General features: G+C 39.5%; 1 protein-coding gene across 1 annotated transcript in view; it reads left to right on the top strand.

Annotated features, from left to right (window-relative positions):
* The window catches only part of PKHD1 (polycystic kidney and hepatic disease 1 (autosomal recessive)), a 443,812-nt gene that overhangs the window by 239,598 nt on the left and 181,120 nt on the right, over positions 1 to 23,094 (top strand). Inside the window, exons 52-53 of the mRNA XM_010863025.1 lie at positions 4,828 to 4,893; positions 11,388 to 11,516. Coding sequence (XP_010861327.1) covers positions 4,828 to 4,893; positions 11,388 to 11,516 — 195 coding nt within the window. The remainder of the gene's footprint in view (positions 1 to 4,827; positions 4,894 to 11,387; positions 11,517 to 23,094) is intronic.

The following is a 23,094-nucleotide window of genomic DNA, read 5'->3' on the forward strand; positions in this document are numbered from 1 at the left end:
GGGCAAGTGAAGATGAAAATGCCAAGAGAGGATCAACCCAAGAGCTGGCCCATGAAGATGGTGCTGGAAGTGGGTCCAGGGCCCACAGAGATGGAAAGCAGGCATGAGTTGATAAGACTGGATGGAACTCACAGACACAGAAGTAGTTGCTGTTTTCTGTTCTGTCCACATGCAGATAGAGGGTGACTCATCCTAGATAAAGGTGGGCTGAGGGAGAAGTCCCAGGGTGTGCATAGTAAGTTGCCTACATACAAGCGAATTCAGTTCCATAATTAATGCGTAACTTGTGCATAAGTCCAGCAAAGTTAACCTAGGTACCCAACTAACACAATCAGCTATATAGTAGTGTACTGTAATGGGTTTGTAATACTTTTCACACAATACATAAAAACCGAACAGACCCCCAAATAAAACATTTTTAAACTTGCAGTATAGGACCTTGAAAAGTACAGTAGTACCGTGCAACAGCTGGCACACAGGGGCTGGCGAGTGAGCAGGCAAGAAGAATTACTGACTGGAGGAGGGGAGGAGGTGGGAGACGGTAGAGCTGAAGGAGGGTCAGCAAGAGGAGACGGAGGGCAAGGAGCAGTTTCAGTGACACCTGACGCCGATGGCCCTGGCTCTGGTTCCTTACTGGAACAAGATGCACTTGCACGTCTTTGAAAGTTTGCAGCTTGAAGGTTTGTATGTAGGGAGACTTACTGTACAATCCTCAGAGGCCAGGTGAGCAGGGGATAGAATGAAGAAGAAAACAGGCGAGGGATCTATTGCTAAGATGCCAGATGGTTTTTCTTTTCAGATAGACAGGTACTCTTCCCCTCCAAAATTCCAAGAGAAAATGGGACCTGCTCTGGGAGAGAATCAATTAATTTTTCTCTTCCCTAGGGCCCTCATGAGGACAGAATTTGCCAGCACAACACATCACTCTGGCAGGCACTAGAATCAGATCTACTTGAGTAATTCCTCTCTCACCGGGAGCCATTTTCTTACACGTTTTTCTCTTTCTCCTGGATGTCTGTGTTTATAGCAAGCTTAGATCATATAGCACTCATCAGAATAATTTGGTCATAATTGACCTAAAGACTTCTTTTCTTTTTGAGGACCAACCAGATATTCTTACAATCTGGGAAGGATCAACAGCAGTGAGTTTCCATTGATAAACAAAGGAGATTAACCGTTCTCATCTTACAAACCCAAAATCAGAAATCATAAGCACTGAGAAAACATATGTACAGTATCACAGCTTGTGTTAGGCTCTTAAACTCTCCCTGAGTCAATACCTTTAGTCTCAGATGATTTTTATCCTTCTTTGTATGTACCCAAATTGGAAATGACACTGCATTTATACTGTCTTTTATAGAGTCAAAGCACTTTAGCAAACTTTAGTGGATCTGGTTAAGTTGCTTACAACTTGGAATACTAGGGCTCATCATGATTAGGTGCAGCTGTCAAAAGAGTAAAAGCATTTTTTTTTTTTTTTTTTGGTTTTGTTAACTGGCTCCTAGAAAAATGAGCATGTCTTAATAACAGTATTGATGATGACTCACATGTATTGTTCATTGAAACCAAGTCCTGTGCTAAGTGTGTTACCTGGATTATCCCATCTTTTCTTCCTGATCACCCTATGATGTAGGTAATAGGATGATTCCCATTTTTAGAAGAAGTGAGTGAGGCTCAGAACTTGTCAGTTACCCATGTAGAGGACCTGGAAGGTCTAGGATTCAAATCCAGGCTGCTGAATTTCACCCACAAGCTTCCTGTTTACTCTCTGTGGTCTCTCTCAGCCTAGAAAGGGTGTTTGGGAAGAAGCAGCCTACTGCATCAGCGCACGTGCTCAGAGGCAGCCCGCAGGGGCCATGTGGTATAGGAAATCAGACTTTTCTCGTTTTTCCTACTTTTGGTGCCTGTGCCGCATTTTCTCTGCTACTGAAACTGCTTCTCTTCTCATGTCTGCGTTGAGGAAGAGGTTGCTCTGAAGGTTGGGGCCATCTGTATACCTGTAAAGGCTGAACAAAGCCAGAATCTGCCCAGCTTGGAAGCCACTGGTACAGAGGTGCAGGCGTGAGAGCTCGCTGCTCCAGGGAGCCTTGGTTTACTAGCAACAGGGCCTGGGTGAGGGCTTTAGTGGACAAAGGAAAGTGAGACAGCCTATCATGAGAGTCAGAGATGTCCAGGGTTCACCTTTTCCGTCTTCTGGGTAATCATCACTGCTGCCTATCAGGACTGTATAGTCAGTGTTAACTTCAGCGCCGGACGCTGCACTGCTGGTGGGATCCTTTACACCCAGGGGATTCTGGATGCATGGATTACTTTCCCTTTACTTCAAATCCCCTCCTCTATGTAGTGGGGAAAATGCTGTTTCTATTCTCCCCTAAGTATAAATATTATATATTTTGGGTTAAATAAATCATTATAAAATTGCTAGAGTAGCTTTGAAAAAGACTCTTTACATGTGACTTTTTTCACTTTCTTTAACCTCAGGGGCTGTGTCTTAAGGAAGAAGGCACAGATGTACTAAAATTTACAAATGCCTGGAAATTATTAATAAGGATAATTGAAATAGTTTTTATTGAAATCTAGTTGATTTACAATGTTCTGTTAGTTTCTGCTGCACAGCAAAGTGATTCAGTTATACCCACCCCTACACACACATATATTCTTTTTCATATTCTTTTCCACTATGGCTTCTTACAAGATATTGAATATTCCCTGTACTATAAAGTTGGTCCTTGTGTTTATTTATGTATAGTGTTGTGTATCTGCTAATCCCAAACTCCTACTTTGTCCTTCCTCCATCTTTGGCAACTGTTCGTTTGTTTTCTATATCTGTGAGTACAAGGATGATTTTTATAACATCTTTAAATGAGCTAACTTCCCTTTCCAAATGATTCTCGGATTTTTTTTTTAAATTTACCCTTCCTAGAGTTTGATTCTATTACAATATTTTATTCCTTTCTCTTGTGCAAGGGTATTTTATTGTTATAGACTTATACATGTTTTTAGATGTCATTTTGTCATAAATTTGACTTTTCTTTCTGATTGAATAGAATTTTTTTACTACTTTGTCTTTGAGTTCCTTTAAAAGGGTTATTTCCTGCCTCCAATTGTTTAATTTGTTGAAATGGTGAGTTATTAATACATCCTGGCATCCAGAGTAGAGCAGTTTATCTAGATTGGTTCATGAAAGTTAAGATATACATGCCCAGCAATGTCTAGGATCTTAAGGTACAGGAGAAAAATCCCTCTCTCAGAGATTTAGAGACAGACCTTAGGATAGAGGCAGTCCTGAATTCACCACAGTTGATGCACAATAATATTTTCTCATTGAGAGCGACCTTGCTATAAGTATCATAGTTTGGTTTTAGGAGTGCTTTTCAACTTTAGCAAATGCATATAGATCAGTGTGAGTAGAAATGGATATTAGGACATTATAGGGAAAAAAAAGAGATGTTGAGCTGGTGTCTTTAGTATTAATTATTATTATTAAGTTAGAAAAGTGGGTGAAATGGGCAATTGTATGAAAAAACAATATAAGCAAAGTTTTGGAAGGAATGATGAAGGAGAACACATGAAGAACAAGTTGGCCATTGTGCCTGGTCTCAAAATGTGTACAGTGTAAGGAGAAAGCCGCAGACACACACATTTTATAATAGGGAAAATATTTTTCACTGAAGTATAGCTGATTTTCAATATTATATTAGTTTCACGTATCATCATGATTCTGTATTTCTGTATTCCTGAAGATGATATTCTACTATAGGTTATTATAGAAAAATTTTAAATGGAATAATCAACAAAGAAAGAATAAAATCAGAGAGGTCTCATCATGGGTGTTTTGCGGACTTAATGTTCTGAAGCTTATGCTTTGTAATTAGAAAGAATGATCCTTGGTCTACTCCAAACCTGCCACAGAGGAAAGGGTTTAGTGCTCCAGGGAGAGGCAAATGGGGGGCATGAGTGGGACCAAGGCCCCAGGGCTGCAACCTTCAGCATCATTGGGCTCTTCAGTGGTGGGAGACTTTGGCCTTCATGGCATCTGATAAGGCAGAAAGGTAATTAACCAATGAGAGGCAAGGTGTTACTGAAAAGTGGGGTTCGTGCACCTGATTACTAATTAATCAGGCGTGAGAGCACCTTGTAGATGCATTCACTATTTAATTATAGCAGCCTCTCTTGGCAAAGGAGCATATGTTCCCAGCTTAATCTACTGGTTTATACTGACATCAAATTGTCATTATCAGAAGGAATCAGGCCTTTTGATTATTTTCACTAATTTATTGAACACTTAAAATTAATGAACCCCAGGCCTTTCAAATGTGCTCAGTTGGTTTGGAAGATAGGAGGAGAAAGTGGAGGGGGGGGAGGTTGGAGAAACAACTTCATTAAAAGGACAATTTGCCTGGATAAAGGTAAAGCAAATACATTTCATGGGTGATCTGAATTCTATTGGTGAAGAACACATGAATTCCAAAAGCTGAGCCTTCAAACTGATGGAAGGGAAATAGGATATGAGGGATGTCCTGCTGACCAACACTGGCCTCCAAAAAACATATGGTTAAAGGATTTTTTTCCCCCTAATTATTTACGTGCCTATTCTCTTGGAAACCTTACTGTGATTAAGTTTAATCGAAAGCAAACAATCAAAATCAAATGTTGGAAATCAATTGTTAGACTAACTAACAAGGACTGCATTTTTTTTTAAAATTTTGACAATGTAATTAGATTGGGGAGAATTTAACATAAAGTCGTCTTTCTCACACGTGAATATCTGTTATATTAAGAGAATCTTTGTATCATATCCAAGTTGTGATTCTCTTTTGTATTCAGTTTCAGGTGAGGGCCAAGTTAAAGTAGTTCTCCAGGTGAGGAAAGGTGTGGACCCGACTATTTCAGGTGAGTATTAACCCACCAAATAGAACTGCCGGATGCAAAAAGATGTCTTCCCATCATTTTATAAATTTCTCCCATCGTATTTTTTTGTAGGGAAGGGATCAGCCCTAACGCTTTTATGTCTGACAAGTCCTCACTGCGTCACCCTTACAGCTAAAATATACGGATGCATGTCAAAGAAAGATATAAGTGGTGCATTTTAAAACATTGGAAAGTAAGAATTACAACATGTAAATAAGCACGTTTCATAAATTATGGACCATATGTGCACATAGGAGTCCAGATCTGCAGATGGGCCATTAGGCCCCCACCAAATGGAAAGAAAAATTCAGGGTATCTCAAAACTTTAATTGTTCCCAGTAATTTCAGGAAATCAGGGTAAACAAACCCTCCCCAAAAGTCAGATGGTTCTGTGAAATCTTCCTAACTCATAAAAGCTAAACTCTCAAAGACTAAATGACTCATAAGCACCTTCTAATGTATTACGTTGTTTGTTTTTGTTTATTCTGAGGCAGTTTAACTATACATTTGCAGCCGGAATAAATCTTTTCAAAGGCCGAGTTTTCCTTTGATTTCCAGTGGCATTTTTTTGTGTTATGTCAGAGAAGAGCCAGGCTAATCAGAAAATGATCTAATTCCTCCATTTATTTTATTTTTTTTAAAGTTCTCCATTTAAATTAATAAATTAACGAGGTTAAGGTATTGCACTAAAACTATAAACTGACCTTGACTATTCCATGCTTATTTGCCTGAGAAGAATGGGATTCTTTGTTTTTATATCTGTGAACTGCCATCGCCTTTGCTCTTTATGTTCCTGGTCCTTTTTCACTTTTTTCCTTTAGGTGACTCACAAGTCTCTGTTGAATCTCCCATGTGATGTGTAGGAGGCCACAATGCTGAGCAAGATGGAGTGCTCTTTGACTTCATGAGGTCTTATGGTCACTAGGAGGTGTCAATCAAATGACTAATTAATCAAGGAATATGTTCCTTTTAAAATAATTGTTACCAAAGAGAAGTATCATGATTGTTTTAATGTTCAAACTCCCCCAGAAGAGATGCGATTGGTTGGGTGAGGCCTTATTTTGTAGAGAACCACCTGTAGGGGAGCTCTTATGCCAGGTCCACTGGGAGGATCCCGGACCATCTCCACCTGTAGGTGGCCATTCCTGGTTCAGACAGCTTTCATCAGCATAACATGCCACTCAGCACTTAGTGTGAAGAAGTCTGTACTAAGGACTCTTTGGAAGGACATTGTGGGTGGCTGGTATCTGGGACTTTTCAGCAGGGGTCAGTTTAACTGGGAGATGCTTCACTTGGCCTGTCAATTGCAGCATGCTGGATGAATAGAAAGCTGGTGCTTCACAGAGTCGTAGAATTTTAGTAAGAGAAGGAACCCCATAAAGTATCCTATCCAACTGCCTCATTCTACAAATAAGGACATGGAAGCCTAAAGATTAAGCAGTTTACTTAGTCACATTCAGTGGTTGAGCCTGGATGAGGACTCAAGTTTCCAACTCAGGCCAGTGTTCTTTCTGTTATACCGTGTAAACCCTAAAGTGTTCAAGCTACCTTTTTTGGTATATTTTAATTTGTGAGTTACATTAAATTTATTGTATATAGCCAATTTTTGTAGCTTATATAGATTGGGACACAAAACTATCCTAAGACCCAGGGAGTCATGGAACTAGTATGTTACCATTTGTTATATTCAAATATTTATTATTAATATGGTTCCAAGGGATTGATTGATCTCTATCATGTGGGATATAAGCACTAATGTCAAAATTAAACTATGGGCGTGTATGTTGTTTAATGGAGAGCTCTATGAAAAACAGTAAAATGTTTGCAATATCAAAAATTCTTTGACAAAACAAGAATGGAATACACAATGGAGTTCCATCTATATGCTCCCATTAAGAGATTCAATGAACATGTAATGCAGAAAATATATTTTGGGTTTAGGTGTTCTGCTACAGAGTCTTTTAGCCTTTTATTTAATTGAGGACCTAACCTGTGTATAAGACTGTGCTGGTCATTGTGGGGACGTTGGAAAGGCCAAGGAAGCAGAAATTAAAGTATGTATGGGGCAGTGTTGGGAAGAAGCAGAGAAAGTGGTGCTGATGAAAGCTGTTGTGTGGTGCTTAGTCAGGTTGGGGTAAGGATGTATGCTCATCTGGGTCAGGAAGGTACCCAGTTTTCTGAAGACCCCATACAGGTCTTAATGCTCCTCCGACACTGTGACTTCACTGGTTTTCTCTCGGTGTCCATGGCACTTTATAAAAGATGAAGGAGAGGAAGAGGATGAAGCAACTCACATTAGGGGAAAGTAAAAATATTTCTGAGGAGATTTTACCTCAGCCATGTTGTCTTTTCAGTGGGGGCTAATTGCAAATATTGTTGACAGTATTTACAAACATTCAGATGATTGGACAGAGAAGGAAACGGCACCCCACTCCAGTGTTCTTGCCTGGAGAATCCCAGGGATGGGGGAGGCTGGTGGGCTGCCATCTGTGGGGTCGCACAGAGTTGGACACGACTGAAGTGACTTAGCAGCAGCAGATGATTGGATACTCTTTTCCTAAATTTGTGCTCCCTTTCCCCACAGATTGGGTTTATTTCCTTTCTTCTGGCTTTGAAATCTGTCAGCCTTTCTTCTATTTCAAGTCAATCCATCCCTTCTAGCACCTTTTGAACTTTATTTTATCAGCAAATGAAGTTAACCTCTCCATCATTCCTGGCTCCTTCTGTTCAGTACCTCTCAATTAAAAAAAAAATCAAAACAAAATTCATAGACACTGAGTCTTCCACAAGTTGACATTGCTTCTGCAGACTTATCTAAAGATAAGCCTTCTCTTGATGCAGAGCCATAAAAAGCACTGTTTATAATAGTCAGGACATGGAAGCAACCTAAATGTCCATCAGCAGATGAATGGATAAGAAAGCTGTGGTGCATATACACAATGGAGTATTACTCAGCCATTAAAAAGAATACATTCGAATCAGTTCTAATGAGGTGGATAAATCTGGAGCCTATTATACAGAGTGACGTAAGCCAGAAAGAAAAACACCAATATAGTATACTAATGCATATATATGGGAATTTAGAAAGATGGTAATGAAAACCCTGTATGTGAGACAGCAAAAGAGACACAGATATATTGAACAGTCTTTTGGACTCTGTGGGAGAGGGCGAGGGTGGGATGATTTGGGAGAATGGCATTGAAACATGTAAAATATCATATGTGAAATGAATCACCAGTCTAGGTTCGATGCATGAGACAGGGTGCTCGGGGCTGGTGCACTGGGATGACCCAGAAGGATGGGATGGGGAGAGAGGTGGCAGTGGGGTTCAGAATGGAGAACACATGTATACCCATGGCTGATTCATGTCAATGTATGGCAAAACCAATACAATATTGTAAAGTAAAATAAATTAATTAATTTAAAAAAAAAGGAAAAAAAAAGAAGCTGGGTAAATGAAGGATTAGATGGCAATATTTGGCTCACATAATGAATTGGAGACCATTTCAAGTGGTGACTGTTGTTGACTGACAAATTTGAGAAGGAAATGTTGGTCTTGAACAGTGTTCATGGACTCCAGTTTTAAGATAAGTCTAATTTATCTAAAAAGTAGGAAGACAGATCAAAGGCTCAGGATCTCGGATCATTTCCTCAATAAGTGTTTTGCATGATCAGACCTAATGTCTTTTCTTCCTCACTTCTAGTGTACTCCTAAGTCTGCTATAATTCAAGTGGTTCCGACCTCCAGCACTCCACTGACACTGTCTTCATCCTGATCACCCATGCCCTGGTTGTCACATTCAGCAGCCACTTCTTATTCCTTCTCTTCTTGGAACTTTGCTATTAACAAGATCACTTCTACTCTCTGGACATTCTTTATTTCTTAGTCTTCCAAGACATTCCTCTCTTCTGGTTCTCCATGTATATAGCTGATAGCTTTAACTCTTTAGGCTTCTTTTCCTCTCCTCTCCTTTCTGTATTAAAAATAGTCACCTGCAAACCTGATGTTAACTGTATAGACATCTCATAACTGCAGGAGACTAAACATGTCCTTCTCTATTAAGTGTTCTTATTTTAAGGCAAGATGGTATAAAATAATCAAATTCATTCATCATAACATTTCTTAGAATAGCAATTTCAAGATTTAGTTTGTTCAGTTAAAGACAGGTTTAACCCTCCCATAGATAAGAGTGAAGATGACAAAAATGAAGAATGTTTCTAACGTGTGATACAAAATTGAAACAACTAAGGGTTTTTGAGGCTTGGAGTAGGGTTTTAAAGAACCTCATCATTGCCTGTTTAAAATATCACTGGAAATGAGAACATCTCTTTCTGTTTTGTGGTGTCTGTTAGTGGCCACCTCAACAAATATCCCCACCCTATCACCATTTGGGTATTTAGAGTATAGTACTGGAAAGAAAACAAAATTGAAAAGAAACTTAGAAAGTTTCTTTGTAAGAATGTATTATATTATTGGTATTTATAAAATATTTCTATTTTTTAAATTTTATTTTTTTAAAAATGAAGTATAGTTGATTTATAAATTTATAGTTGATCTATAGTTTCTGGTGTACAGCAACATATATATATATATATATATATATAATTTTCTTATGCTTTTCCACTATGATTTATTATATAATAGTAGATAAATATAAAATATTTCTAAAACCTCTTTCACAATAAAGTTTGTTCCAAGACATCACCTGGTTTCCATGGTGTGGGATATACTTTGTGCTAATTAAATTGTCTAGGATTTCTACTTGACCATAATCCATGTATTTTTAAGTTATCCTGGGGCCCTAATTAGACCATAACCAGCAGGGAGTTGGGTTCATACAGACAAAATAGTCAGGTGTTCTCCATGGTTCTGACCTTAGGCATTTTGTCTTTCCACACTCTAGTCCCAAGGAGCTCTCACAACCCATCCTCAGATTTTCAAATATGGCCTCTGGGCCAATGATGCCAAGATCCATCTCTCAGATTCAGAGTTCTTCCCCATCCTTCAGATTCACATCCATCCCCTGCTTGCTGTGCATCTCTACCTGGAGGCCTCAAAGACACCCCAAACTTTAAATGGCCCAAACTGAATTAATCAAATGTCGGTCTTAATGGGCATCTCCACCAGGCACCAGCTATGCTGGAAACCCCCGGCTGACCTTTGGCATTTTTCTTACCCTTCCCGCTCTGACCTCTGGTTGTTTTTCTGGCCCTATCTATCACCCGCCTCCTTGCGACTGTGTGACTCAGCAATACCAGATTGCTTGTATTCCTTCCACATGATCTCTCATTTCTTGCCATCCATTGTGTTCATCCCTCTAGAGGGCAGACTCTCAGTTCATATCCTCACCCCCTTCACCTCAATTGGGTCCTAAGCCTTTAAGTGCAGCTCAGATGCTCCGACTCCAGGAAGCCTCCCCTGGTGAGGTCTCACTGCCTGCCTTGGTCAGGTACCATCAAAGATAATTCCCTTCAGAATTCTATCCCCCTAGTATTTACTTATATACTTACACAATATTGGTGCCTCCTGGGGGGCAAGCATGACATTTTATTTCTTTTCTTTTTTTTTTTTTTAAATTGTATTTTATTTTTAAACTTTACAATATTGTATTAGTTCTGCCAAATATCGAAATGAATCCGCCACAGGTATACCTGCATTCCCCATCCTGAACCCTGCTCCCTCCTCCCTCCCCTACCCTCCCTCTGGGTCGTCCCAGTGCACCAGCCCCAAGCATCCAGTACCGTGCATCGAACCTGGACTGGCGACTCGTTTCATACATGATATTATACATGTTTCAATGCTATTCTCCCAAATCTCCCCACCCTCTCCCTCTCCCACAGAGTCCATAAGACTGATCTATACATCGGTGACATTTTATTTCTTTTTGCACTATTTCACTGTTTTTTTAGGACAGTTCTGATAGAGGAGGCACTCATTATTTATGCTTATGAAGTTAGCAAGTACTAGAGGAGATTCTTTCTCTCATTATGTGAGTTTATGAATCTCCCAGAAAATCTGCCAAGTAAAATAAGAACTGAATGTAAAATTACAAGTTATATGATCTAAATTACATAAAAATGCTGAGAGATTCTGGAAGGAAACACAAAAGGTTAATGGCAGTTATCTCTAGGTGGTGAGATAGTAGGCAATTATTATTTTTCTTTTTCTTTCTGTATTTGCATTTTACAAATGGCTCATGCTAAACATATGCTGTGCTATTCATAATAAAGGCAAAACACAAGTGTTTAACTGCAAAAGTAGAATACATTTTCCCTTCAAGTGGAGGTAATCCAAGGATTGAATAATTACTTATTTTATACATGATAAATGTTTTCATTAATATAAATATCTGAAGGCAGCTTTTTGTGGGAAGTGAAAATGTCACCAGGATCTTAATATAAGGATAGAATTTGCAAGTTGTCATAGTGAGTCAGATTTTCATCGTTACCCTTGTTATTTTCCTTTTGTTTTCTAGCTTCTGCCTCTGTACCAGAGTCAGTTTTAAAATGGTCCCTCCCTGAAGCATGGGAAGGCGTGGCTGAGGGCTGGGGAGGACACAGCGGTGCCAGTCCAGGCCCTGGGGAAGACGTCCTGATTTTATCCAGTGAGTGAAACAATCCATGGTGTGAATAATCACAGATAGACTGAATCAGGCCAATCTGGGAATTATCTGTCATTTAGATATTCTGAACAACACGGTAAAGAATGTGAAAGTAAATAGGCAATTATGTCTACAGCCTTCTCTTTTGGGTTATTACAAGAGAGGAATTTAATAACCCAGTAAAACCGGAAAAGATAGTTCCGCCTACCTTCATTAAAGGTGGGGTAAATAGCCCCATGCCAAAAGGAATTAGACTAATTCACTAACTGGATGATTTTTCTAATATGTCCAAGAACAGATTTATAGAAAATTTTAGTGTTCTTATATTTGAAAGACACGGAGAGTATGGAAAGAAGCCGTTTGTAAATGCCTCCTGCTCTTCTGCATTTGTGAATCTTTTAAACATGGGACTGAGAAATGACAAGGTCTTCTATTGCCATGGTTTTTCAAAGATGATGGGAAAGGAACAGATAAATCAAATAGAAAAGCAACATTCTACCAATCTATCATCTCTCCAATCTCTCACCTATCTTTTCATCAGTCCATCTGGCGGCTTCAGATGGTAAAGAATCTGCCTGCAAAGCAGGAGACCCGGCTTCGATCCCTGGGTTGGGAAGATCCCCTGGAGAAGGGAATGGCTACCCACTCCAGTACACTTGCCTGGAGAATTCCATGGACAGAGGAGCCTGGCGGGCTACAGTCGATGGATTCACAAAGAGTCAGACATGACTGAGCGACTAACACACTTCTACCTAGAACTCTCTTTTTGTTTAAATAAGAAGGGAAAGATGATTCCTCAGATATACAGATTTACGAATCATACTTGTAAAATTCTTCTTTCTTAAGAGAGAATTCTTGAAACTCCCAGAAAATTTTCCTAGCCTGAGAAAAATATTCTTCATAGAACAGATACAGTTTCTCTAAAAGACCTATTTCCATTTATGATTTAATTTGAACTTCAAAAGATAATACTGAATAAAAGAGGATCAGTACTTGAAGAAGAATATTTGGTCATCTGTGAAATAATAATATGCTAAAATATTAAACAAGTTCTTCCCTGTAGCTCAAATGGTAAAGAATCTGCCTGCAATGCAGGAGACCCAGGTTCAATCCCTGGGTCAGGAAGATCCTCTGGAGAAGGGAATGGCAACCCACTCCAGTATTCTTGCCTGGAAATTCCCACAGACAGAGAAGCCTGGAGGGTTAGTTTGTGGGGTCTCAAAGAGTCAGACACGACTTAGTGACTAACACACACACAATATTAAACACAGGTTGACAACTAACAATATTCAGGAATCATTCTTTATATATTAACTAATTTAATCTTCATAATAATTCTGCAATACAAGTAATATTATCATCATCCCCATTTTTACTGACATAGAAACAGGGGCCCAGGGTGGTTAGGGAACTTGCCCAGGGTCACACAGTTTGCAATTCAGCAGAGTCAGGATTTTGACACAGGCAGTCTGTCTCAAAGTCCTTATTCTTAACCAATCAAGTACATTCCCTTTCTAAAAGGACTGCTGCTGCTGCTGCTAAGTCGCTTCAGTCGTGTCCGACTCCGTGCGACCCCAGAGACGGCAGCCCACCAGGCTCCCCCGTCCCTGGGATTCTCCAGGCAAGAACACTGGAGTGGGTTGCCATTTCCTTCTCCAATGCATGAAAGGGAAAAGTGAAAGTGAAGTCGCTCAGTCGTGTCCGACTCTTCACGACCTAGGAGTAAACAAAAACAGTGGTGGTGTCGTTTGCTTTATTCATGATGGGACGAGAAGGCAGGAAGATCAAAACATACTGACCACCTTCTGCGTATTGGTGGGGCGCATATGATACACAGAGATGAGGGCGGGAGGAGGGGGCTGACCGATACAAACTTAAACTGCTCATTATCATCCCACCCCCTATCACCCACCTCTCTCCATGGAGGATGGAACTTTTTGAATAAACAAGCTCATGAGTCATTCCTATACGGAAAGGAAAAATCTGTTCTGTCTCAGCCATCTCTTTGATGAATGTAGCCAGTGGATTGGCCCTGGGCTATGGTTTTTCCCACTAAGCAAGCTGTTTCCCCCACCCCCTGCAGGAAGCACCAGAAGCTTTTGAAGGTTGCCAAGCTTTTAGTATCCTTTGGGACCTTTATGCTGAGCGACAAGCAGTCTTTGCTTTCTTGCTTGGCATTGCTGTTGTCTGTATCCACTGTGTGTCCTGGTTTCCAGGGTTCCTGGCATTCTCCATCTTCCTTCATTCCTTTCTTCATGGTCAGCTTGTAAGGTGGACCCAAATTCTTCACAAAGTTGCTCTTAAGGAGCACAAATCAGTGCTTTGGAAAAAGGCGGGGGTGGGACACAAATACGGGATATCTGAAGTGTCTCCCAGTTGGTCCTTCAGTATTATTGTAAAAATGAAAGTTAAGATTTTTAAAACCTGCCATTGTTGTTCATTATTTAGTTTTCAATTGGAAAATAAGTGAATGAGAACAGATTTGTAATACATAATAAATGAAATCCTTACTTCTTATTGCCTCTCTCCTCTAAAAAGCCCTGTCTGTTGATAATTCTAGAAAATGATCTGAAAGTGGCCAGTGTTTGAAATCTGTTCTGTTGAGGGTCTAATGCAGGAGCTCTGCTGGATTACTTCTCCCTTTTGATTTTTGGCAAACCCTGATATTTTGACCTTTGATGGCCCCTAGGGTTGAATTGCCCTCTTTCTGCTTATGGTTTTACCGTCTTGACCGTTTTCCTGGCTGCTCTGTTTTCTTTCCTCCTTTGCTTCCTCGAAATCAAGAGTTTGTTCATTCAAGTCTGGCACAAAAGAGACACCAAGTATTGCTTGAATGAAGCACGCGGTCTCCAGGCTGCCGTCCGCAACTTAACACCAGAACTAAATCTGTGGGTTTCATAGGATTGACCCAGGGTGACTGCAGGATTATACAGGTCTATAGAAAATAACGCTTTCTCCTTCGAACAGAGTCCTAAGAATTAAGATTTTCCTGATGATAATGATGATGGTCCCAGCAACTGTAATTTGAGTGCTGGGTATGTGCTAAGTGTTTTACATGGATGTTTTCAGTTATTCCTCACAACTACTTTGAGTTGGATCCCGTTGTTATCTTCTTCTTCTTTTTTTATAACTGAGGGATTTGGTACTCAGAGAGGTTAAGTAACTTCCCAAGTTTCTGCCAGATAACAAGTAGAAAGGCTGGCAGAGGGAAGCAGACAGTTTGATTCCAGAGCCCTGCCTCTTTACCACATATATTTTTAAAAAACTCACCATTCCTACTTGCTCTGATACACTCAGATCAGACTCCATACTATACTGAATTTATACTTCTCTTCTTACTGTTTCCATTGTTCCCTTCACTTTGAATTAAAAAATACTATTTATTGAGTACCTGGCATCTGTCAGATATTCTCTAGGAACGCATTCAATCTCACTATATTCTCATTAGGTGCATACACGCAGAGAAGCTGGAAAAACTCCCCAAAGAGGTATCTGATGCAATGAGCCATTGGGGGAAGTACCCACTTTGCATCTGGTAGCAAGTGTAGTTCTAATTCAAGTTAACATTCCTTTTCCAATTCAGTTTAACCAACAATAACTGAACACTCACTGTGTTCAAGGCACTGAACCAGGACCTCTGATCAGCTGTGATCTCAAGCAGCTGGTAAATTAGCTGGGTTGATAAAACACATACTAAAGCGTAATAATACAACATGCAGCTGTAATGAACAGAAGTATTTAGAATCAAAGTGTCTCAGGTGAGAAGAGAGCTGGCCCCGCAGAACAAGAGGCATTTGAGGAGGACCTTGATGGACGGGGTGAAAAACTGAAGGCCAGTTATGAGGGTGAACTGGGGAGGAAGCAGTGCTTTAGGAGATGCAGGATGGGCTTTTGACTAGGATAAACCTGGGTTCACATTCAGATTCTGACATTTACAAACTGCATGATATGGGACAAGTGTAAATGCTTCCCACGTTCACTTTCTGATCACATGAGGGCTATAATTAACACATCATCATGTTGAAAGGATTAAGTGAGATAACGTCAGTACACATGACCACTGTATGGAGTGTTGGTGATAATGGAATCAGAGATGAAAGCTGTGATTTTTAATGTGTCAGGTGCTCTTTTCTTTCATTTTCCCATCTGGCTGCCCCTCTTGGCCTCTGGTATTAGCCACACTTTGTATTTGCTTTCCAATGGCTTATTATTTAATTTTCACAACATCCTTGGGAGCTAAATAGGTAATAACTATTATTACAGTAAAAACCCATTTTTACATAATACGATTTTAATGGAACTGCTGATTTTACAAAATGAAAGTGACTGGTAAAGAAGATTTAAGTGATACTTTTGAACCTCTAATATAATTTTATGATGTTTTGTGTATTTTAATTCATTAATAAAGGAAATGTGTAGAACATTCCCATCATTATTCAAATAGAATAGCATAATTTTTCAATAAAATTCTTAGGGTAAATTGCCTATTTCCATTTTCTGGGAAATCAATTTTATGGAATGACCTCAGACCCATCCTATTCCATAAAAATAGGACTTTACTGTACTAATAAAAGATATCACTATTTTAAGTATGGTACCGTTTTCCTTCGAGGCATTCTGTCTTTATAGACGTTGGATTTTGAAAAAGCTGTAAATTCTTCTTGGTGGTGTTATGGAGTGAGCTGAAGTCATCGTGAAGAATTGGCTTTTGTAGTTTAGTTTTTGATGACTTTGCTTCACGCAAACAAGTATATCTGGTTGTCTTTGCCATTTAATTACTAGGAGAATTGGTCTAGATGTGTTCACAACATCTCACAGAGTGGAAACGAGTTCTATTAAGCCATGCAAATCTCAGAACTTCACAAATGATCCTGCTAGCGTGTACTCCAGGTTTTATACTGAACTGACCTGTGAGGATTTGATGCTTCCAGTTCTTTCTCTGAAGGAGTCTTATCCACGACAGGATGACACCCTGTTGACACAGAGCAGGCTTAATGAAAGGAAAATGTGTTATAATTCTAAGGGGTAGGATTCTGTTTTGAAGGGTACAGATGTGATATCATGTAGCCTCCAGCATGATTTTATTTTTGCGTGTATGTGTGGTAGAATTCACTGTGTTCCATTTTCCCGTATTACTTTGAACTGTCTTTATTTGAAGAGATGAATGGAGAAGTACTGGTTTTCTTTCATAATAGTTCCTCTGTTTGTTCTGATTTTCAATACTTGGGTACTTTAAATGGCAGTGAGGCTCATCAAAGTCCTGTGATGTTCAAAATCAACAGTGCTTAATGCATTTCCTTGTTAAACCGCAAGGCATTAAGGTTGGAGATATGAGCTAAGATGACCACAAATCAGGAAATAATTTTTTCTGGGGAAGAAATTTTTACAAAATGTTCTAAGTAGAGCATTATTAGTTTGATTTACTTTTTTTTCTTACCTGAAATGAAAAGTAGTTTAAGGTAAGATGTTCATAATACAGAGATTTGGGTCTGCAACATCAATCAGAAACCAAATACTAGAAATACCAGTGTTGTCTCAAATAGTTTCAGAATTCTGGTATTTTTTCAGTTGGATCAAACAGAAAGGCACACAAAGAATCACCCCATATATTCTGGATTGCTAGCAAGTGGGAAGGGTGAGTTAATTTAAACTTGAGTTACTGGGGTTCTTTGTATGGTGGGTGCACGTCTTCAGTATGCTGACTACAGGAGTGTGAGTGTTCTGGAAATCTGTCATTACTTAAAAAGCCACCTAGAAACTTAATAGCTTAAAACATACCTTTTATTTTGTTCATAATTTTGTGGGGAAGGGCTAGACTTTGGATCTTCATGCTGGAGTCTTTCATGAATTGCTGTCAGATTATGGTTGGGCTCATCTAAGGTTCCAGCATGTCTGGGTGGCCCGAGAGAGCTCATCATGCAGCTGGCAGGTGACTCTTGTTATTAGCTGTGAGCTTGACCAGGGCAGTCAGCTAAGAGGACTCAGTTCCTCTCCACATGGGTTTCTATATGGTTTTGGGTTTTCTAATAGCGTGGTAGCTGGATTCCAAGAAGGAACATCCTAAGAAGGAGTTCCCTCCAAGTGAGCAGTTAAGTTGTAGCTGTTCAGTTGCTTAGTCATGTCTGATTCTTTGTGATTCCGTGGACTGCAGCATGTCAGGCTTCCCTGTCCTTCACTGTCTCTTGCAGTTGGCTCAACCTCATGTCCATTGAGTTGGTGATGTCATCTAAGTGTCTCCTCCTCTGTCACCCCTTCTCTTCCTGCCCTCAATCTTTCCTAGCATCAGGATCTTTTCATGAGTTGGCTCTTCATATCAGGCCAAAGTATTGAAGCTTCAACTTCAGCATCAGTTCTTCCAATGAATATTCAGGGTTTATTTCCTCTAGGATTGACTGGTTTGGTCTCCTTGCAATCCAAGGGACTGCCAAGAGTCTTTTCTAGCACCACAGTTCAAAAGCATCAATTCTTTGGTGCTCAGCCTTCGTTATGGTCCAACTCTCACATCCATGCATGACTACTGGAAAAGCCATAGCCTTGATTATATGGACCTTTGTCGACAAAGTGATGTCTCTGCTTTTTAACATGTTGTCGAGGTTTGTCATAGCTTTTCTTCCAAGGAACAAGCATCTTTTAATTTCATGGCTGCAGTCACTGCCCATGGTGATTTTGGAGCCCAAGAAAATAAAGTCTGTCACTGTTTCCATTGTTTCCCATCTATTTGCCATGAATTGATGGGACTGGGTGCCATGATCTTACTTTTTTGAATGTTAAACAGGTAAAAGACCAGGAAGAAAGCTACACACCTTCCAAGCCAGACTAGCAGACTGAGAATATCATGACCATCACGACCATCACACTGTCTATGTGTGATGTAAAGCCTGCCCAGGTACAAAGGAGGAGAATTAGGCTCTCCTTTCACTGAGAGGAAGAGCAAAGAACTTGCAGCTGTCTTTAATCTACCACTGTGCATGTGTTTATGTATGTGAGTGCATGTGCACGCATGTAATTAAGAGCAGATGTACCTGACTTAATTCAAAAGGTTTGAGTGTTTAGGGTCTTGTCAATTTGTGCTGTCTTCCCTCTCTGGGCAGACATTATTTAGATTCTGTTGGCTTATGAGTCAGAAATTGAAGAACACCAGGAGACAGACTGGTCAAAGGATTTTAGTTTATTCTCTACTCCCTACCATGCTGGGTGTTATGCTAGTGCTTCTTCACTGCCCCCAAAGTGGGGTTCTTCAACCCTTGAACATAATTAGAGCCCTGATCTGGGATTTCTCACCCCGAGATGGCTGAAGGATGGCAGTGTTGGGCTGCAACCTGTGTCCAATTCTGTACACGCACGACCAGAAGCCTCTTCTTGGGCAAGAGGGGTGCCTTGGCGTGAGGGCAGAAGTAGAGCATGAGTATGTTGAACATTTTACTTCTTTCAGGGTAGAAATTAAATGTCTGCAAGGACAACAGTCAACATTTCCTTTACCTTATTTAGAACGTGAGTGTGAAAGCTAATTCTTTAAGATTGTGTGGGGAAGAACAAATATGATTTCAAGAGACACTTGACACAGAAATTTTAATCAGCATTATTAGAAAATAAAAATAAAGAAGTAAAAAGAAAATTTGAAACCAGAGATCCAAGGACCTTTAGATACTGTATTCATCTCCTTCTTTTAGGCAGTTTCTTGGAGGGGAGCGCAGACCTCTGGGAACCTTGCCTTATGGTGAAGGGTGTTGAGGCTATGTCCTTCCCACAAGAAGGAAATATCAGGATCCCAAACTCCTTGGGGCAAGTATTTCTACTGACCTCCTCAAATAGTTACGAAAGGCTTAATGTAACCTGACTTTTCATATATTCAGTTATTTAAGAATATACCACAGAAGCTTACAATTTAAGGCAATCTAAGTGCAAAATCCTTTGCAATATGGTATCCTTGGGTGAATTGAATGATTATCAAGCAATTTAGTTTTATTTGAAGCATTTTTCTATGGATTTAATTGTATTAAGTAAACATTAATATATATATAAAATATGGATACATGGTAATAGAATTGTTGAACTGGTAGGGAACTTAGTGACACTCAGATGAGCTAAAATAATGCAAGTGGTCTATAAATTGTAAAATCCTATGAACCACATTATTATCATTATCCAAACGTATATGAACTTTTGTATCAAGGATAAGAATAGGATTTCAGTTTCCTTGTCTTCAAACCAGTGCTGCAAATTGTCTGCTAAAATTTATAAGAAAGAAACTTGCTTTATTTGCTATATTTTAGATAATTTGTGTCCTTCAAATAGGTTTACTTTTGAGAGACATACTTGAAGTCTAGGGAGTTCCTTTAAGTTGTGATGACTGTGATTCAAATGGCTTTTTACAAATGAGTAACAGGGATGCCCTAACTACCAACCCAGACCTGTGATAGGGCATCCTTGTCAGTGGTGGAAAACCAAGAGTTGAATGTTTTTTTAAGTATTTTTCCAGCTGTATGTTTTTCCCCATAAAAATTAAATTTCAATTAAAATAACAGCAGAGATTTTTAAATTTCCTGCAAGTGAGAAAAGGAACATAATAAAAATATATTAAAATAAGTTGATATCCTTTCTTGAATCTCAATTTGTCAGTCTGTTTGACTCAGTCATGGCGCTTGTTTCTGGACTAATTAGAACTCACTTAGAATCTTCTCTTGGGACCCAAGTCATGTAGACCCTGACACTCTTTATGGCTTGCTAACTTGCTGTAACTAATTGGAGTTTCAGTTTAATTGAGCAGTTTTCAAACTCTTTTCTGTCCTGACTCACCTAAGAAACACACTCATTGTCACTGTCCATTAGTATTAGGATCATAGCACTTTTTTAGGAGGGCGCATACTTCTCCAGGGTCTTCAGATCATCATTTGGGTAGGGGGAATATCAGCAAGTATGAAGTGTGTAGGAGACTCAGGGTTTATTTTTGTACTTACCCCACCCACAGAATCACTACTTTTATAAGTTTACAAACTCCCAACTCCAGTCTCCCAGAAGTGTGACCCTTCTAGACCTTTGGGTTCTAATTCTTCATCCATTCATCAGTTGATGAACACTTAGGTTGCTCCCTATCTTGGTAATTGTAAATGTGGCTATGAACATTGGGTGTGTGTATATTTTCAAATTAGTATTTTGTGTGGCTTTTTTAAAGATATATACTAAGGAATAGAATTGCTGGGTCATTTGGTAGTTTTATTTTTAGTTTTCTGAGAAACCTCCATACTATTTTCCACAGTGGGTGCACCAGTTTGCATTCCCACCAGCAGTGTATGAGGGTTGCCTTTTCTTCACAAGGGAGGAAATTAAAAGAAAGAAAATTCGTTAAAACTTCCCTGATGAGACAGTAACACTTGTAGTGTGGCAGCCCAGTTGTCCATATACACGTTGTTTCTAGAATATAGCCAAGTGTTCCAAATGAATAGGTTATATAATAAGCTTAGTCTAACAGAACTGGTCAATTTGTATAGCTCAGTCAGTCTGGGAAAATAGAACAGGCTATTTTCTCTAAGGTAACATTATCATTTCCTAAAGGGATACAGTATTACAAAAATATAAATCAACACAATAGATGAATTTTTAATAAAAATTTAGACTGTATATAATTGTTAAAATGAGTTTAGTTCTGGAGGTAAGAATTTATGGTCATATTTTTAACAGGCAATAGTAGCCCATCAGAGTACATTGGTGGAGTCTGTTCAAATTCAGAACAGTGAAAGCAGCATCCAGAGATTTTGGTATTTACTTTGGGGTGTTGATCTTAGGAACTCATCTCTTTAGAGTCATTAGTAATTAGAGCGACAGACTACTCTGGTTTATCCAGAACTGAGGAGTTTTCTGGGACACAGGACTTGTAGCAATAAAACCTGAGAAGTCCAAGACAAACCTGAACAAGCTGGTCGCCTTACTAAGAAATCAGCTTTCAAGTTCTTAACGACCCCGTAGTCTGTTATCTGCACTGCCACAAATTTGCTGAGAATTAATGAAATTTTTCCTTGACTTCAATGCAGAAACCTATATTTTTACCTTGCTTTATTCCCCTAAGAAATTTGCCTCGTGGAATTAATATTCTTTGAGGAGACACAGGCATTTCTTACAAGAGAAGGGGACCTGAGTGCTTGCATATGTATTTTACCTCCTGGTTGGGGCCGGGGAAGTTGAGCCGAGGAAGGAACAGCTGCCTACGGGGCCCTTAATCTAGAGCAGGGCTTTTTTCACTTGCTGTAATCGAATTACTTCTTTTTCTTTTTACTTTATGGTCTGTTTTCCATGCAGATATTCTTGGAATGTCGAATTAAATAATTCATGATTTCCCAATGATTGGTTTAGGTATAGTTGCCATTTCTTGAATTGATTAGACTTTCTGGAGGGAGCTTTCGGAGTGTCTTCACATGCAGAGCTTTAAAGATAAGAAGTTTGCCCATTAGAGGTACAGCCCAGCCAGAAGGGGTGGACTAGCGCAGCAGTTCTCTGTTGACCCTTGGGGGTCACCACGCTTTTACGCAACCCAGGGTTTCTGAACTACTTGTGTGCCCTTGGTTCCTTTATCAGTCTCGTGAAGCCTGGATCCAATCTCAAAATAATATTTTTAATACATAAAAAAGAATAGGCTTATAAAAGAAAGCGGTTATGTCGATCCAGCTATCAAAATACTAAAAATTGAATTTGTGATGTGATAATATATATGCTTCTTTACTAGAACATTAAATAACGCTATCTAGTTCTGTGCTAATTACTACCATAATGTCGATGTTGCCATTGTAGATATCCTTCAAAAAGGGCTGCCATAGATTCCTTCTCTCCTTGTAAACGTATTCTGTTCCTCACTGGGAGAAGTAGGGCCCAGGTCACAAGAACCTTTGCATAAGAAGACCATTTTGCCTGGATGGCTGTCTTGCTATCAAGATGCTCCCTTTTGTGGCAGAGTCCTCAGGCCATGGGACTTGAACCCTGTGGGAAGGCCAGGTTTTTAACACTGGTTGGCAGGCTTGGACGAGCTCTGTTAGTAGCTGGTGTCGATTTCCAGCCATGTAAGTGATCTCTCTTGGATGTCCAGGGCTTCCTTGGAGCCCAGTAATGAGGTATTACTGGTAACTCTGAGGTTTTTTAAAAACTTTATTTGAAAACACGTTAAAAAATCTCTTATTTTACACTTATGTGAATATTTCTCAGAATTTATTTTTTTGTATTCCTGAATGTTCCCTTAGAAGGGAGATTCCTCTGTTTGACTTATTAAGAGTCCACATAGGCCCTGAGGAGTTCACTGCCTTCAGGCTGTCAAAGAGAGTGAGAGTGATTAAAACTCCTCCTCAAAGTGACCATTATAAACTAATAATATTAACAACTGCTATAGAAAACATGCAGAAAGTTATGAAAGCATATACCATCAAGACTAGGACCAGAATGATGTGATTCTACCTAGGTTAACCATATTGTAAGGCTAATACAATCATTAGATATTACCTTTTAATGGCACCCCACTCCAGTACTCTTGCTTGGAAAATCCCATGGATGGAGGAGCCTGGAAGGCTGCAGTCCATGGGGTCGCTGAGGGTCGGACACG

Source organism: Bison bison, unplaced genomic scaffold (genome assembly GCF_000754665.1).
Source record: "Bison bison bison isolate TAMUID 2011002044 unplaced genomic scaffold, Bison_UMD1.0 scf7180017864487, whole genome shotgun sequence".
Classification (NCBI taxonomy): Eukaryota; Metazoa; Chordata; class Mammalia; order Artiodactyla; family Bovidae; genus Bison; species Bison bison.